The 18429-nt window shown below is 28.4% G+C and overlaps 2 protein-coding genes across 4 annotated transcripts; one reads left to right on the top strand and one right to left on the bottom strand.

The window, feature by feature from the left end:
- Nucleotides 1–41: 41 nt before the first annotated feature.
- LOC111288562 (F-box protein At4g00755-like) lies at nt 42–3934 on the bottom strand. 3 transcript variants are annotated; one of them, XM_022879494.2, is made up of 6 exons: nt 3863–3934; nt 3266–3438; nt 1835–2251; nt 1451–1614; nt 968–1083; nt 42–471 (listed from the first exon to the last, which is right to left on the bottom strand). In XM_022879494.2, the coding sequence occupies exons 2-6, from the start codon at nt 3390–3392 to the stop codon at nt 186–188; spliced, it is 1110 nt and encodes a 369-aa protein (XP_022735229.2). In that variant the 5' UTR covers nt 3393–3438; nt 3863–3934; the 3' UTR covers nt 42–185. The 3 variants fall into 3 exon arrangements, with proteins under 3 accessions (XP_022735229.2, XP_022735228.2, XP_089615378.1); XM_022879493.2 differs by lacking the exon at nt 3863–3934 and adding an exon at nt 3669–3842; XM_089759252.1 differs by lacking the exon at nt 3863–3934 and adding an exon at nt 3676–3842 and having other exon boundaries at nt 3266–3440.
- Nucleotides 3935–9415: 5481 nt separating this feature from the next.
- On the top strand, nt 9416–15617 carry LOC111288249 (putative methyltransferase PMT15). The gene is made up of 6 exons (XM_022879060.2): nt 9416–10224; nt 12459–12669; nt 13468–13765; nt 14047–14439; nt 14699–14776; nt 15175–15617. Exons 1-6 carry the CDS (start codon nt 9553–9555, stop codon nt 15422–15424), a joined length of 1902 nt encoding a protein of 633 aa, XP_022734795.2. The 5' UTR covers nt 9416–9552; the 3' UTR covers nt 15425–15617.
- Nucleotides 15618–18429: the final 2812 nt, after the last annotated feature.

The raw sequence follows: 18429 nt of genomic DNA, 5'->3' as shown, positions 1-18429 counted from the left end.
ACATAACACGAAAATGATACTTCAGCAAAACAATATATAAGTTTGATGAAACCAAAAATGCATTTAGTGTTTATGTATCGATACAAATTGTGATAACTAATTTCATGTAAAATATATTACAAATATACGAATTATCAGGTTTACATATAACCTGTTAAAATGAGGGATGAAAAAACAGCAGATGTTTATTCTATGCCATCTTCTCCCTCCTCATCCGCATCCGATTCTTCGTTATCAGTATCCCATCCGAATCCATTTTCCTCAACCTCATCCACATATGCCAGCAGTGAATTCACAATCTGCTCCAAGTCTTTCACACGCATCTGCAAACTGGATTCAGAGCTTGTCTGTTCAGGTAAAGTTGGTTGTGCATGACTCAGTGCCTCAAGCACAAATTTTTCAGGGGGTTCAAGTATCTGAATACCAAAAGCAGGAGATAATGGGCGTCCCATGGCTTGAACATTAGACACACTGCAATGATGCCAACAAATTGCATAAAAACAAGGACATAGCAAAATGGCCAGAAAACCCTAAAGATACCTAGATATGTTATTTATAATTGAAAATCATGGTTCCCCAAGATGAAATCAAATCAATTTCGGTATAATAGCTAGAGCACTCGGATAATCTATTCTGTAGATCTTGCAATTTAAAATATGATATAGTAACACGATACGAGATGTGAAGGTAACACAAGTTAAAATTTTATCAAAAACTATATATGAGTTTAACATAAACTAAAAAATGTACTTCATATTTTTCATGTCCATATGAATTGTGACATGTAATTTTCGTGTAAAACACGATATGAAGGCATGAATTGCTAGTGTTTTACATGATATAGATACATGAATTGTTAGTGTTTTGCATGATACAAATATACTAATTGTTAGATATGCTATTTTCGTAACACTGCTGCAATATACCAGTATCAAACTAGGTAGAGAAAGGGTGCATTTAACAGTACCATATATAGAATAAGCCATTCCAACAACCCTGGACCCTCTCCAGCAGCTCAATCTGTAATATTCCACCAATGCAAAGAATAGGGTCGGGAAGCTTGAAACACTGCAAATGGTTTTCCTGTTTATCATTAAAAACCCTTAATGTTGTCAGTGCTGCAGCATGTGTTCTTACAAAACTATAACAATGAAAATGGAATTAACTTCACAGATAATGCATTCTGGAATATGGAAACAAATGAAAGCGGAAATGATACAATAAAGAGCCAATTTATTTTTTTAATACAAAGGAGATTGCAGTCTGGGAATACAAAAACAGGTAACAAGTGCTCAGATTTGAACTCTAGATCTGCTGAATGTCAACCTCTTAAGAGGGTTCATATGAATCATTTAAGCTAAACTTCGGGTTTTAAATGACCAAATCTGATATTCTTGTAGTAACAAATAGAGAAAGATCAATCAAAAAGATATAAGCAAAATGAACCCACCTGAGCCATGGGAAACTCTTGTGAGGTGTAAGTCCATACAAACTTGTCATTACCAGAATCCTGGTATGAGTCATCCACATGATTTTCCATGGAGGACTTGATATGACCCATGCGAAATCTCACAGATTTTGCAGAATATATAGGGTAACCAATGTGGAAGTAAGCTGGATCAAAAACAAATCTTATTAGAAAATTTTCAAGCTAAAAAAAATCAGATAGATGTAGTGGCAGATCCATGCTTGAAGATGAGGTGTCCATGACAGCCCCAAACATTGAAAAACAAAAGAATTTGAAGACACCCTTTCCGTCGATTTTATCCATAAATCTGTCAGCAGTTTTTTATATATATTATAGTTGGACACTCTCGAAAACCGAAACAATTACCTTGGAAAGGTTTTATCTTGATTTCAGTAACAACACACAAATCACCAACCAATTTATATGTCAACCTTTCAGGCGCTGCAGGGTTCCTTTGTCCTTTACTTGACCAGTATGAAGCTCTCCATGCAACTCTATCTCTTGGTTCCAAAGTATTATCTATGCTTTCCTGTGGATAATTATCGGTGCTGGAAGCCATGATTGCTTCTGAGATGCAGTTCCCAACAGCAGATGACAAACAATATCGAGCTAAAAGGGCATAAACTCTGTGCTCCCTCTCCAAAGCTTCCCATTCCATGAAATTGCTGGATCCAGCTTCAGCATGCCTTTTTGCAGTGCCACCAAGCTCATTGACATGATCAACTCTAGATAACTGAGGAAACATTCTCAGGCACAGACGCTTACATAGACCATTTGTAATCACTGCAAACCCATCGAAAAGTAATAAGTCAGCAATGGCTGCAAAATGTCATGCATACCAACCAAAAACAAGTTACACGAGATTGATATCATCTTGAACATATAAATTGCCAGATCTATTTTCGAGTTGTTCGTATCATTTTTGTATTGTGTTTAAAATATGGGTAATCGGCTCGCATCAAAGGAAATATCTGAAAAGAAGAATTGGTGCATTTCAATTGAATTGGTAAAACATATCTACATGGAATTGAATATACATGATTAGGTGATAAGCACCATCTCAGAATGGCACTGAAGCAAACACACTGTGCATAATGTAACACATAAACCTCATAACAAGCCGAGCCAATTGGGCTCCATGACAAGGAACTAAATAAGATCAAATAATGTGTTTCGATGGTGTCAACTAGTCCACAAGTCAACCATTTTCCTAGGCTTTTGAGGTGAACCTAGTCACTTCCCTTTATTCCTTTTTCTACTAATCATGATGGACCTGAATACGTTTTAATTTGAACCATGACTATCCGGCCAGTTAGTGGTATTAAAGCCAGCTCCAGGGTTGAGGGTTTTGAGTTCAAACCGTGTTTTGAGTTCAAACCCCAACTGTAACCAAAAAAAAAAAAACAAAATGGAAAAGCAAAGAGAGTATTGTTGAAAACCACTTCCCTTCAACACACAAATTTCTTTGATCGACACAACAACCAAACTGCATACTGAGAATATTATCCACTTACGAATTCCAGATGATGCTCTGCTCCATTTGAACTTCCCCAACATGACAAAGAAATTCTAATTCAATCTTCATGTCATGAACTTATATCGCAATTGAACAACTACAAAGAAATTTTAATTTATTTTTTACGAAGGATGCTGTAGCCTAAAATTAAGGAATGAATTGTGAGTTCCCAACTGCGAATTTCAAATCTACTGATAGTTACACCAGTCATCTTAAGCTCGGGATTCGAGAAATTTTAATATTAAAAAAGATGAAGAGTATATAGAAACATTATAGCTCACCAAAATGTCGGCAGGATAGTGAGACAGCACTGAAGCGAACAAGATCAGATGGATCATCTAAAGATGTAAGAATCTTTATCAACAAGTCATGATGGAGAAAATTCAAGAAACCCACACCATTTTTCATTTTCTTTTTCCTTTTAAGTTCCTACTGAGATGGCAAGCTCCAAGTCCTGCTTTAGCACCAAAAAAAAAAAAAGCAATTTTATAATCAGAATTATAATTAGTACGAAATAATCCAATCAATTGAGTTTAATTGCAATTTCGAGCCATAACATAAAAAAAATTTTTAAATGAAAATTGAAACAAGAATGCAACAGAATTCAACTAATTTTCGATGAATTCAGAAAATAAAATTAAATAAGAAAATTTTGAAAAAAAATAAGAAAGTAAGGAATTGAACCTTTCCTTTGAGACGAAAAGGAAAAGAAAAGAAAAGACAGGTAAGAAATCGAATTCTCCCAAACAGAGGAAAATCCAAGAGATGGAAAGTGAGGGAAAAAGGAGAGAGAAAGGGTTGTTCTTGTTGTGCATAGATGGAAGAAAGAGAAACTTTTTCCGTAACATATTTGATTATATGAATTAAAAATATCGTACCAATCAATTTAATTAAGTTTCGAGTTAAACAAATTGAATTAAGTTTCGAGTTAAACGCCATTTATGTCTTGAATACGGGAATTAGAGTGAGAAAAGGATCATAATTACAAGTTTTGAATACGTTTTGAGGGTCAATTTCAACAGACAGAGGTGAGAAGGTTATGGGAAATTGCCTTGAAAGAGACATTAACCAATTGCTTGGCAGGCTTCAAACCATTTTTTATAAAGAAAGTTTAGGGGTAAGCTATCCTAGTAAGCTTTCATTTGGATTTACAAATAGGAAAACCGGTGACGGAGAAGAAATTTAAATTTTACAAAGTGAAATATGTTATTTTTGTAAAAAATTAAAAAAAAAAAAAAAAACAGAAACAAAAACGGATTCAAATAGAGTTCGGTTTAATTTGAATTTTTTTATTTGATTTGAATTAATTTCAAAATATTAAATATATATATATATTAGATTTAAATTAAATTTTAGATTAAAAAATAAAAAATAGAAAAGCAAAATGAATCATATTATATATTTTTATTAATTTATATATATTTAAAATTTTATAAATAAAAATAATTATTTTATATCTAAATTTATTTAAATATATTAAAAATTAATATTAAAATAATATATAAAAACAAAAAATTTTAAATTTTAAAAATCAATTAACTGAATCAAACCAATAGAATTTGATTCAAATCAAATTGCACGAAAGATATATTTAAATTTGAATTAAATTGAATTTTAAAAATTTATAATATTATATATCATTCAAAAAATTAAACCGTATTTAACCTAAAGCATTTTTATCCTTAATTAACTCGTTTTCGACTTCAACGAAGAATTTAATAAAGAATGACGAAGAAGAAAATAAATTACTTTGTACAAATTAAAAGAGATACATATACAAGTAAGTTTCTTTAAAAAAAATTTTATTACACTTTTTAGCATTTGCATTTTAAAAAATGTACAAATTGGTGCCTACAAAAATAAAATATACAATATGCATCCTGAATTTTCATAAAATATATAATTTGCATCTTTAACTTTTTAATTATATATCATATTAATTTAAACTTTAAACTTTATGCTATATTTGGATAAACATTAGTAAAAAAAAGGGAAGAAAAGTAAAGAAAAGGAAGGAAATATTTTTTAAAGGAAAGAAAATTATATATGTATCCTTTGTTTGATAGCTAAAATTAATTAAAAAAAAAGAAAATTAAAAAAATTCTAACAACTATTGTTTAGTTAAATAATGGAAAGAGAAAGAAATGATTTATTATATTATTTTTTTATTATAACCTTTGATCATTTTTGTTTTTACTATAATATTTATATATTTATATTAACTTATTCCCTGTTTTCAATTTTCCTTTATTTCTTCATAAAAATAATCATTTATGAAATTTATAAAATTCATAAAAATAAGAGAAAAAATTAGAGATAATAAATTTATTGGTAAATAATATTTTGTATTCTCAATCTAATCTTGAAGTTCAAAATTATACATTTTTAATTTGAGAAATTAATAAAAATATAATAATTATTTTATATTTTAAATTTTTTATTATTTTCCTTTCCTTTCCTTTTCCTTCAATTTGAGGTAATTAAAAAATGAAGAAAGTTAAGAGAAACCAAGGAGAGCTAAGTATATATTTCTTTTCTTTATTTTTATTTATGCCATATACAAACAAAGAAAAAGATTCCCCTTTTTCTTTTGTTTGCTTTCTTTTCTCTCCCCTTTCCTCAATTCAAATATGTTGTTAATTTTGCTAATCTATCAATTTATATGTGTAACATCTGATAAATATTATCAAATTATATATTCATTATACATAATATCAACATTTTTTTCAATAAAATTTACTTTAAATTGTTTTATTTGAATTGTAAAATTTGTTTAGGATCAATTAATTATTAATTTTTTACGTAGTATCTGTATGATATTTTTAACAAATATTTAACACATAACATGCATATATTAAAATTATACTGATTATATATCATATAGGTGAATTAAATTAATAATATTAGACTTAAAATTAAAATTAAAATATTATTTAAAATTTCATTGTGCAAATTGTAAAAATAACTTGTAGGCAAGATTTGCTAAAAATAATTTTATTGTTTCAGGAAAATATAATAACTGGAAGACAAGATTTATACTTTCTCAACAACATTTGCTATTACAGATCTCGAAATTTTTTTTATTTTTCTCATGATCATAGGCTCATGGATAGATCGTATGTTATTGTGGGATTTCCTATAACATCAATTAATTCTTGAATAATAGAGATGCACATGCATGTTTTTCATTTTTAATTTGAATATAGATTTTCGAAGTAGTTTTTTTTTTTTTTACCCTTTTGACAAATTATTAAACGTGAAGGCAAACACCTGTAGAGTCTGATATAAGAATGTAATCAACTTAAATCTAATCAATATATTATCAAGCTTAGGTTTGGTTCATTTTGAAAATTTAAGGTTCAAAACTTAACTCGAGTTTAATCAAGTTTCGTTTTTCATATTTGAGCTCTGCTTGTAATTTAATTGAGTTGTTCGAGTTTCGCTTGATTAGATTCGATAAAATTATAAATATTGACATTAAACATTATATTTTTATTATTTATTTATAAATATATATTTTAAAAAAACTATCAATTAGACTCTCTAGTCTCTTGGACTAGATATTAAACAATTCAACCTCAGTGTGGCTTGTTACTTGAGCAGCTCAAATTTGAATTTTGCTCAATAATGAATGAATCGAGCTCGAATAGCTCACAAATAACTTGACTTGACTTGTTTATATTCCTAGCACTAGGCCAATACATCCTATTATGTTAAATTAATTAATTAATTATATTTTACTTTTTTTTTTTTTTTGGTTTATAGGCCTATTTAGAAATCATTTTAGCAATTTTTTTAACAAAGGTAGTAATCAAGATAAGAAAAAAGTTATCGATGCTGAGATTTAATTTTAAACCTATTGAATATTATTTTTTAAAATTAGTTGTATGAATCAACTAAAATACATTTAAGTTCCAAAATTTTCTTTTGTTTTTAATAATTTAATTATTTGATTAATCCTATTGACACATTTTATATTACTTAAAGCTTTAAAATATTATTATTATTATTGACAAAAAAAAAAGAAAATTAAAAAGTAAAAATCTCCACCTATTTAGGGAAAGTTAATGGTGTAAACGAACTGAATATAAATAAACGAACATATATCAATGATTTGTTCATTAGAACTGTTTGTGTTTAATAAAAAAATTATTCGTTACATTCGAGCTTGGTTCATTACATGGTAAGATGTTCATGTTTAGTTTATATTCAATTTATTTAAATTAAACTAATTTGTTTGTGAACATTGAATGAAAATATTCGCAAACAAATAAGTTCATAGATAATACTTAAATTATAACTAAATAAATTTAAACAAATAACCATACAATTATAAAATTAAAAATAAACAAATAATAAATAAACATAAACAAATGAGTTTTAAATAAAAACTTAAATGATATTGTTTATGAATATAAACGAACCAAATAAATATCTATTCATATTTGATTTGTTTAATAAATGAATGTAAAAATATTATTTTAAATTATTTATTAAACTTAATAAACAAACATAAATAAAAAAAAACAAAAAATATTCACGAAAAATTCATAAAAAGTTCTATTGACCCTTAAGGAAAGGAAGGAGCAACCAATTTCATGGCCCATCCTATCTCAATGCCAGTGGTACCTTTTCCGAACCACTTCAAAACTAATCCTCAAACGGCCAAATCCAATATGCCTATCAAATTTTTTTGGATAAGTGAAATTTTATTCAAAATCCAAAAAAAAAAATGCCATCCTCTTACATAAAAAATAAGAGAAGTAAAACCACAATAAATCTAAATTTGTTGGTTTATATTTTAATTTTCCCAAAAAATTTATACAATTTTGGTATTCACAAAATAATAAAAAAGCAAACCCTCGTATCATTAATAATTAGATTTGATAATTTATGTATTTATATCATATAAAACACTGATAATTCATATATTTATATTGTATTTTATATGAAAATTATATATAATAATTCATTTCGATATAAAAAATATAAAATATATATTTTTTATTTTTATTAAATCCATATGCAATTTCTATTAAAATTTTAAATTATTTTATTTTTATATTATATTACCATATCATATTTTAAATTATCAGAATTAATAATAATTAATTAAAAATATTGTTTGGAGTTTTTTTTTCGATCCATATATATATATATATAATACTATAATTTAGAGAAGCAAAGCTATATGTGACAACATCCATGATTTAGCTGTCAATTTAGCCAGCAAAGATTATTAGTAACTTAATAGTAAAAAGCATTTTGGATAAATTTTGCCTTGCGCAGTCGCCATTTGTAAGAAGTTAGAACATGGCCGGGCAGCTTGACCTTCTAATTAGCTTCCAAGTGTCAATTCTAAAAATATATGTTTAATAAGAGTTTTTTAGAATAATTTTAAGTTATTTTTGGCAAACTATGCAATTAAAAACATGAATTAAAGGTAATTAACTATTTAAAATCAATCTTTTTTTTTTATCATGGAATTAACTTTATACAATTGAATTACCATTTAGTTATTTTTTAACAATAAATTAATTTAATTGAATTTTAGATATAATTAATTCATATATTTCATGCAGTTACGTAACATTCAACAATTTTAAAATTTAAATTTTAACATTTATAAATTTTTTTTATTTTCAGATAAAATAATTAATAAATGGATTATGAAAAAATCTACAATATAAATGATTAAATTAATTTCATATTCTAAATACCAATATTATAACCATGCATACCTTTAAAAAAAAATCACATTCAATGATTCAATTAGTGGGGAAAAGTCAATACTCTTTTATAAATTCACTTGGACAGGTGACATTTATTTATTTATTTTATTTATTTGTTATAAATAGAGTGTTGAATGTGTCTTTTGAACCCTTTTGTGGAGGGATATAAGCATTGTACTCATTAAAGCAAAGATTGTTTATTTGCAAAAAAAAAAAAAAAAAATCATTTTTTTTCTTTAATAAAAAAAACGAGGAAAACCAAAGATAGTATCCAATCCTACTCAACATAAACTTACCATTACAAATACATAATATTTATTGTAGTGAAATTATCTCAATTATTGTCAATGAAAGCTTTTAGATTCTATAAATAAAGTTATAAAGATAACACATATTTTTCAAAGTAATTTTGATAATTTATGCATTAATTTCGTGTTTGTTCCATAAATTTTCGTCAATCAATTTCTTTAATTATTCTACAAATAAAATTATTAAAATGACATATATTTTGTTGAAGCAAATCTTACAATTTATGACGTTAAATAAAAATAATTTTTTTTGTTTTATCAAATATATATAATTTATCAAAAAAAATTTATATATGTTTCGTATCATTTTAATATCATATTACAATTATCATATTTGTCTCGAACTATATTATATTAAAAAATAAAACATAAGTCAACATGTTAGCCTCATTTATAAGCTCACTCTTTATTCACCCTTCTGTCACTGTAGATATATATAACTATTTTTTATAGTTCTCTCTTTCAGTGGAATCTTTTGTCTCTGTCGTCGTTTCTTCTTCTTGGAGGTCAACTGGTTTCAATTTGTCAATGGCGGTAATGACTTGCAACCCAACAAGACTGTCTCGCATCAGAGTATTCAATACCAAAAACTACAATCTTTACTATGCCATTCTCGTAGCAATTCTTTGCGCTACTTTTTACCTTGTCGGGATATGGCAACACTCGTTAGGCCCTATTCCAAACTCCGCCACCGCCGGATTCCTAACCTCAGCCTCTTGCTCCTCCCTTCGAACCAACCAACTCGACTTCCGTCCCCACCACTTCCCTCCTGACCCACCTCCAGAGGCGGCGCGTGTACTTCACCTCCCTCCATGTGACCCTTCCTTGTCTGAATACACCCCATGCGAGGACGTTCGGAGATCGTTGAAGTTTGACAGGGACATGCTTGTGTACAGAGAGAGGCACTGCCCTGGGTGGGACGAGTTGTTGAAATGTCGAATCCCGGCTCCGTACGGTTACCAGGTTCCCTTCCGGTGGCCTGAGAGTCGAGACTTTGCTTGGTTCGCTAACGTGCCACATAAGGAGTTGACTGTGGAGAAAAAGAACCAGAATTGGGTTAAGGTCCAAGGAGAGCGGTTCAAGTTCCCTGGCGGAGGCACCATGTTCCCACGCGGCGCTGATGCTTATATTGATGATATCGACCGGTTGATCAACCTTAAAGACGGCTCAATAAGGACCGCCATTGATACCGGCTGCGGGGTACGTTAATTCTCTTTTTTTTTTTTTACGTTCATGTTTAATGTTTTTGATCAAACCGGGTTAGCCGGTTCAGTGTAAACCGGCTAGTAAAGGTGTCCAAGATCGAAATTCCGGAGAAATTGCCTTAAGTTTTTTTAAGTAAACCCGGTTTTGATTTTTTTTTTTAACAAAAACATAGCAGATTGAGAATAAAAAAATTACAAATATTAAATATTAAAATTTAAATTTATTAGATGTCGATGATCAAATAAATCGATTGAATTAAATTCGTATTCGAATTTTGAACTTCTTATTTTATTTGGAGATGAAAAATTAGAGAGTTTGATGTAAAGTGGGTTGGAAATGGTTGAACAAGAAGGTGTTTGGTTGGAGGGATGGTGCAAATTATTTGTTTAATTATTTTCTTTTGCTATACTAAAAGAATATAAAAATAATGAATTTTATATTTATATATAATTTATACAATATAAAATTAAAAAGTTTACTTATTTTTTAATTATTAATTTTAATAGCTCTAAGAAATATGATTAAACTATTTTTTTGTTTTTATTTGTTTATCTCATTTTTTTATATATTGAAATCAATATTAGAAAAATAAATTAAACTTTTTTTGTTTTATATTAGATAAATTAATTTATTATCATATATATATATATAACATAAAGAAAAAGAAAAGAATAAAACAAGCCATATATAATAATAAACATAACAATTCATATATTCATATTTATTTATTTTAATATATATTAAATATAAAAATTATTATGTCACGATTCATATAAATATGTTAATTATATCTTTTATTTTTATTAAATTTATATATAATTTTTATTAAAATTTTAAATTATATTATTTTTTATATGATATCACCGTATCCTGTTGTATCAATCGATCTACATGATTAATAATGTTTTTTATTTTTTTCCCTTACGATCCTCTCACGTTGGTTGCTTTTGTTTTGATCTAAACTCTTAAATATATATTTGGCCAAAAAAAAAAACTCTTAAATATATACAGTTTCTGGCTCTATATGGTGTAGCCCTTATTTTATAGGGTTGAATTCTCTGATAAATTGTTGTGAGGTACTATATTATATTAATTTCTTGACTGCTGCGCATTTATTTTATTAATTTTTTGAGGTTTCATCTTAGGCTGTGACCACATGATCTCTAGTGGACTAAGAAAAGGTAAATGACCCAGAAAAGAGAAAGTCATAATTAATTCAAATTCATTGAGCTTCCTTTGTGGGATTTGATCTTACTGGGGGAGAAAATCTGGCCGGATCATGACTTAGCCAGCAAGTAATTTCATATTTTTAGTAAAAAAAATGTTCAAAGAAATAATTTTTTTTCAGATAGATCCGTCTTTGATGTGAAACTCGTTTTAAATTGTTTTTTTTTTTTAAGGATTTTTTTGGGTTGGTTTGGAAGCAAGTTTTATTTTGGCCAATGATTTTCAAGTTTGAAGTCTTCATGTTCACGTAAAGTGGTTTACCAAGAATACAATAATTTCTTTAGACCCCTAAAATTAGCCATCATAAATTAATAAGGTCCAATGGAGTGCTAGCTCAACGCACTTTGTCATTAAGTGTTTGATCTTTATCTTTTGTTGCCCTTTGAATTTGTATTATATGTCATGCTGATGTTGACTAAGATAACGTCGGATAAGATTGAAAATAGGGATAAAAATGAGATTAATTATTATAAAAATAAAATTATATATTATAATGATGAAATTACAATTAGTAATGTAATAATGACGTAAAATTAAATACGATAATAAATTATTCTAAAAAAAAATTAACTCCCATAATTGAAAATATTTTATCTTTAAATTTTATGATTAATTACCCTACTGATTTCCATTCTAATCTTTAACTGGATGGGCAGTGTTATAGTGCAGCTGAAAAATCCTCAATTGTACCGTCGAAGTGCTATCCAAATGCATCTAACGATACAATTAAAAAAAAAAAATTTGGATTCCATTGCTCATGGAATCCAAATGCATCCTTAATCTCCAAGTCATCCCTGCAAAAAAGATTCACTTCATTACAATATTTATTTAATTGCATGTTACAAATTATTTCTTCATAAGTTTTGAATGCATCACTCGTATCATATTATGTAACATATTTCCTATATATCATCAATTTTGTAACTTTTTCAAGGTTTAGTTATCCATTTAATGATTTTGATCCTGTGTTGGTGGCTCATTGCTTTGAACCAATTGATCAGGTTGCAAGTTGGGGAGCTTACCTTCTATCAAGGAACATCATAGCAATGTCATTTGCACCAAGAGACACCCATGAAGCTCAGGTGCAATTTGCTCTTGAACGAGGAGTGCCTGCAATGATCGGAGTCCTTGCCTCCATTAGGCTTCCTTACCCGTCAAGAGCTTTCGACATGGCTCATTGCTCTCGTTGCCTCATCCCTTGGGGCCAGCATGGTAAACTCTGGTCTTCAATTTAATTCTCTAGTTATTACTTCTTCTTTTTTTACAGCTTGGGCAGTGGGTGGTGACGAATTCAAGATTTTTTTCGAGAGGTGTTCACTTAAAATATATATATATATATATATATATATAAAATTATCAACAGATTTATTAATTTTGTCAACTAAAAGAGAGTATAGGAGAAATTTTAGAGTGTCCAAGAGAAAATTCCATCAAATTTTTTAATTTTCCAACCCTTCTTGTACATGTGCATCCGTCCCTAAGTTTGAGATAAAGGAAAAGATAATAAATGTTTATATTTAAATTTTAAATCTATTAAATATTATCTTTTAAGATGGTCATGGATTTAAACAACGTTGGTGACGTGATGTAGTTACTGCAATTTAACGGTAGTGCCATCTTTCACTATCATTATTGTGAATTGTCATTCACACAAATTACGGTATATTGCATCCACAAATGATGATAAAACGGAAAATTACAACCAATAAGAAGTTAAGATTAAAATACTATAAATTACTTTAAATATCATAAATATATATTATTATGATTCTTTTGCTTCATTTTATAATAAATTTTGAAAATTTTTAAAAAAAGTTATTATCATAATGCACGTGATTAGCATTATTCTATTTATTATATTCATAATCACGATAAATGTAATGCGATAAAAAAAACAGCTGCAATTGCATTTTAAATCTCTGAAGGTGGCTGCATAAGGCAACTAGTTTTGCTTCATTTTTCTTAGCTAGTATTAACAGCTTGTTAATTTTTATTTACATTATTGTGCAGATGGGCTTTACTTAATTGAAATTGATAGAATTCTACGTCCAGAAGGTTATTGGATTCTGTCTGGACCACCAATAAACTGGAAGAGACATTGGAAAGGTTGGAATAGGACGGCTGATGATCTGAAAGCTGAACAATCCCGGATTGAGACTGTAGCCAAAAGCCTATGCTGGAAAAAAATTGCGCAGAATGGTGACCTTGCCATTTGGCAAAAACCAGCTAATCATATCCGTTGTAAAGCTAACAGGAAGGGTTTCAAGCAGCCACGCTTTTGCACGACTCAAAATCCTGACATGGCATGGTGAGATCATTTTCAATTTGCATGAAACGATTCTAAAATTTTAGTTTAAGAATCAAGTCCATGTCAAGTAGGGGTTTAAACAAATCAAACATAAATGAATTTTATGATATTAATGATTTGTTCGTTTAATTAACGAATACTGAAATATCTGATACCAAAAAAATCTCAATATCAATCTTTTATTTTATTTTTTTTAAGCGACAAAGGATTCATAAATTTTATCCAGTACATGCCTTTTTCGAACCGATCGGCTAGATTTTTTCTTTCAATTTCTGGAGCAGGTACACAAAAATGGAGACATGTTTAACCCCTCTACCTGAAGTATCCGATACAAAGGAAATCGCAGGCGGAGAATTAGCAAAATGGCCTGAGAGGCTGAATGCAATCCCTCCAAGGATCAGAAGTGGAAGTTTGATAGGAATTACAGAAAAAATATTTGTAGAAAACATAGAGCTATGGAAGAAGAGAGTATCATATTACAAGAAAATAGACTATCAGCTGGCAGAGACAGGGAGGTACCGCAACTTGTTGGACATGAATGCTTATCTTGGAGGCTTTGCAGCAGCTCTTGTCGATGATCCTGTCTGGACTATGAACATTGTCCCAGTTGAGGCTACAATCAACACTCTTGGAGTTGTCTATGAACGTGGGTTAATTGGAACGTATCAAAATTGGTATGTTCTTTCTCTTTTCATTCCATTTATTGGCTTTTTTATTTATGGTATATAAGAAATTGCAATTCGAGAATCACAAAAGAGATAATACGAGCCAATTGAAATAAATTTCGAGTTTTATTAACTTTTTTGGCTTAATCATTTCCTTCCATAACTTTAAAAAACCAGCTTGGATTGCTTTGCATTTCTTAGAATCTTCCAAATCTATTTTTTCAGTGGAAGTTCTCTCACTGCAGATGATGTGTTTGTCTTTTCATAGGTGTGAGGCAATGTCTACTTATCCTAGGACTTACGATTTTATTCATGCTGATTCTATTTTCAGCCTCTACAAAGACAGGTAACAAAAAAAATTCACAAGTAGATTAAGAGACTGACATATATATATAATTTTTAAATTATAATGAAATATTAAATATGATATTTAAATTTTAAAATTCTCTAATATAATTCATAATCTATGAATTTGTTAATTAATATAAATATTATCTATAAAATAATTAACTTTAATGATGATGCGTAACGGATAAATAATTATTTAAATACTATATTAATTAATAAATTTTTAATTTTAAGTATTACATTAGATATTTTTAAAATTCAAATATTATGTCAAATATTTCATTAAGTTCATATTATTTTTTTTAATTCCATTTATAGAATTTACGAAATTCACTAACTGTAGGTGATATAATTTCGTTAATTAAATGACTACCCTCATATTTAATTATAATACAGATGTGAAATGGAGGATATTCTTCTAGAAATGGATAGGATTTTAAGACCAAAAGGCAGTGTCATTGTTAGAGATGATGTTGATGTCTTGTTGAAGATGAAGGACATCATAGATGTCATGCAATGGGATGGAAGAATTGTAGATCATGAAAAAGGACCTCATGAGAGAGAGAAGATTCTTTTTGCAGTTAAACAATATTGGACTGCACCAGCTCCTACACAAAACCAACAAGGAATTAAAACTGCTTCATAGACATAACGTTGCTCTGTTTTCTTGTTTCTTTCTTCTTTTTTTTTGAGATTTTTTTTTCTTTTCTTTTTTGTTTAAACCTTAAATTTTTTCAATGATATGACGTTGAAAATCTTGTATCATAAACCTTTCTATGTACGACTGAGAGGTATATTCTGATAGATAATTTATTCAAGGAATGTCAATTTTTATAGAAGGTTATGTCTGGAGAAAAATTATGCCATTGATTTCATAATTTTTTTTTGTAATATGAGTGTAAATGATATATTAATACTCGTAAATTATTCAGATTTAATTTGAATGAAATTTAGATTCGATTCGATTATTATTAAATCAAGTTCAAGCTCAAACAGCTTGATTTATCGAATGAACTAAATTCGAGTATTTTAATATCCAATTCAAGTAATTCATAAATCTAATCAAAATTTTAAATTTTAATATATTTTTATTATTTTAATTAAAAATTATTATTTTACCCTTATATATTATTAATTTGACATCGAGCTCGATTCCAAATATATAATCGAGTTTGAAATCAAGTATGAAAATTAAACTTATTTTTATTAAACGAACATAATCGAATGAAAATCAAGTTTAAATTTGAAAATTAAAACTCAATCGAATTCAAACTTAAACTTCTCATTATATTGACTTGATTATACCCTTGCCCTGTAGCTCTCAATAATCATTCGAATGTTCATACGTTGAATGCGAGAGTGAGTATCCCTGATAAACTATAAATTCTTACGTGGCCTATGTCTTTGTGCTTTGGTTCATGTGAATTCTTTTTGTCAACTGAGATCAGACTAATACCAAAAAGAAAGTCAGATCAAACCCAAATTTTGGAAAAATAAGTGTTCCAAATAGACATTTAATTTTAAATATATATGATGATAATACAAAAGTGATATATATCTATACTCTATATATTTAAAATATTCATAAAAGTTTAAGGAGTTGACAGTTCTCTTCGCTTATGGCTTATGGATCTCAATTATTAAATAAAGTTAGCATTTTTCTATTTTTCGGTTTTCTTTTTTTTTTTTTATTGTAAAATATTTTTTCTATATCATGTTTCTTTGTTTTAATTATAAAAATAATAGTATGATAAAATAGCTTATGAAAAATAAAAAGATATTATTAAATTAAAAAACAAATCATGCATTGATTGGCAAAACAATATACAAAATGACAAGTTCCAGGGTTGAATTATTTTAGATTTTATAATTGGTTTAAATTCAATCTCACTTTATCAACTATTATTCTGTTATTACTAATTCATTAAATTTTATAAATATTGTCATTTCAAAAACTATAATCTTAACTATTTATAGTTATTTAATTGTTAATAACATTATAAACCAATTAATTTTTACTATACTTTTCATTTGTTCTCCACAAATTAAATACCATTATAGAAACTCTTAAAAAGTTCTACTCAAAACTACATGTTAGCTATTCCAACTCCAATATTTGTGTATATTAGCAGTTTTCTCTCAAATTCATTCAAAATGGAGTTAACAAAAATTAATGATCAATTATGCTTCCAAAATGAATGCAAAGAATTTGTTCAAGTACATCATTTTAGATACCAAGATTTATTAACTTTCATATACAACAATGATATGAATTTCAAAGCCTTTTGACATATTGAATCACCCACTATGGTAAGATCACATCACTTACAAGAACTATAAACACCTAATTTTGTCCGATCAATTCAAGCTTGTTCAATCAAAAACACGTGATTGGAGTATTTCGATTTAAATCGGTTTAAGTATTCTAATTAGACTCATTCAGATTTTGATCTAGATTATTCATTTTTGGATTATTTTTGTATGGGTCAAAACGAGTCTGATTTAGTTATGATTAATTTGAAATTGGGTTATATGGGCTGGAAAACCCAAAGTCCAAGATTAAATTTAAAGCTAAAAACTTGAAAATTCAAGATGTGATTTTAAGGCCCAAATTTATATATATATATATATATTTATATATATATTTTTACATTCAATTACTTTTATTAATTGATAAATTACAAAAAAAAAAAAAGGCAAACTATCAAAACCATAAAAAAAAAAAAAATACTAGGTCAAAAGGGATGGTTGAATTTCAATTGCTAAAGCTTTTCCCTTTTGTTTTCCTTCTACCCCAAAATCAACATTGCTAAGTCTTATTTCCAACTATCCCTTATCCTTCCCCTTGTTTTAACCTTGTTCACTTTCAACATAAATTTGACAAAGACACTTAGTCTCAAATGTAGCATGCTACATCTCTCAAAATACAATAATAGCTGCTGCAACAACACTAAAAAAGCACTAATGCTTATCAAATACTTAAGGTATCTCATACAAAAAGGAAAAAAAAATTTCCCCAAAAATTATTCAACTATAAAAAAAACTCCTAGCCAAATAAACCCAATAGCAACCAACCTAGCCTACTATCACCACCTACGAAACACCAAAGCTCTGATAGTCACCAAGCCAAAACCCTTATTGTCACCTATTGTTTAACCACCCTACGATCAATCCTTGCTAGTCAAATACCAACCCATCCCTAATTGCCCTTGTTCCCAACCTAAACACACTACCATAACAACTCAACCCTTTGTGCTAAACAGCCCCTCATCTGAGCCATCATCTCTCACTCTTCTATAGCCCAGTAGAAACCCCTGTCATACCTGAAACTTACCCTCATCAAAAACCACCATTATAAAAAAAAAATCAACACATCTCCTGGGTACGAGGAGAAGTAGCATCGAAAGCAAAAAAAAAAAATCTTAAAAAATAAAAGAATCACATAAACAAACGAAAAATTATAAGTTCCAATTTGAAAAAAAAATTGTGACTAGCTTTGTGCTTTAACCACAGAAAGAATGAGAACTAGAAAGAGGGAGAAAGGGTCAGAAATTGTAATGGCTGGAGCGGCAACATAATAGTAAGGTGACCAATGACATGATGGTCAATAGCGGTGAAAAGTTTTGGGCAATCGAAATGGTGGAAAGGTAG

The sequence above is a fragment of the Durio zibethinus genome, chromosome 4, assembly GCF_047325235.1.
Source record: "Durio zibethinus cultivar Kanyao isolate XHJ-2024 chromosome 4, ASM4732523v1, whole genome shotgun sequence".
Taxonomy (NCBI): domain Eukaryota; kingdom Viridiplantae; phylum Streptophyta; class Magnoliopsida; order Malvales; family Malvaceae; genus Durio; species Durio zibethinus.
Note: the sequence above shows the minus strand (reverse complement) of the source record. Positions and strands in the feature narration are given on the sequence as shown.

Coding starts and splice junctions, on each gene's coding strand:
- LOC111288562 (XM_022879494.2), bottom strand. CDS start 3,392: ATGAAAAATGGTGTGGGTTTCTTGAATTTTCTCCATCATGACTTGTTG. Junction 1,084..1,450: donor AAGAGTTTCCCATGGCTCAG/GTGGGTTCATTT, acceptor AATGATAAACAG/GAAAACCATTTGCAGTGTTT. Junction 472..967: donor AATGGCTTATTCTATATATG/GTACTGTTAAAT, acceptor GCATCATTGCAG/TGTGTCTAATGTTCAAGCCA.
- LOC111288249 (XM_022879060.2), top strand. CDS start 9,553: ATGGCGGTAATGACTTGCAACCCAACAAGACTGTCTCGCATCAGAGTA. Junction 13,766..14,046: donor CAAAATCCTGACATGGCATG/GTGAGATCATTT, acceptor TTTCTGGAGCAG/GTACACAAAAATGGAGACAT. Junction 14,777..15,174: donor TTCAGCCTCTACAAAGACAG/GTAACAAAAAAA, acceptor ATTATAATACAG/ATGTGAAATGGAGGATATTC.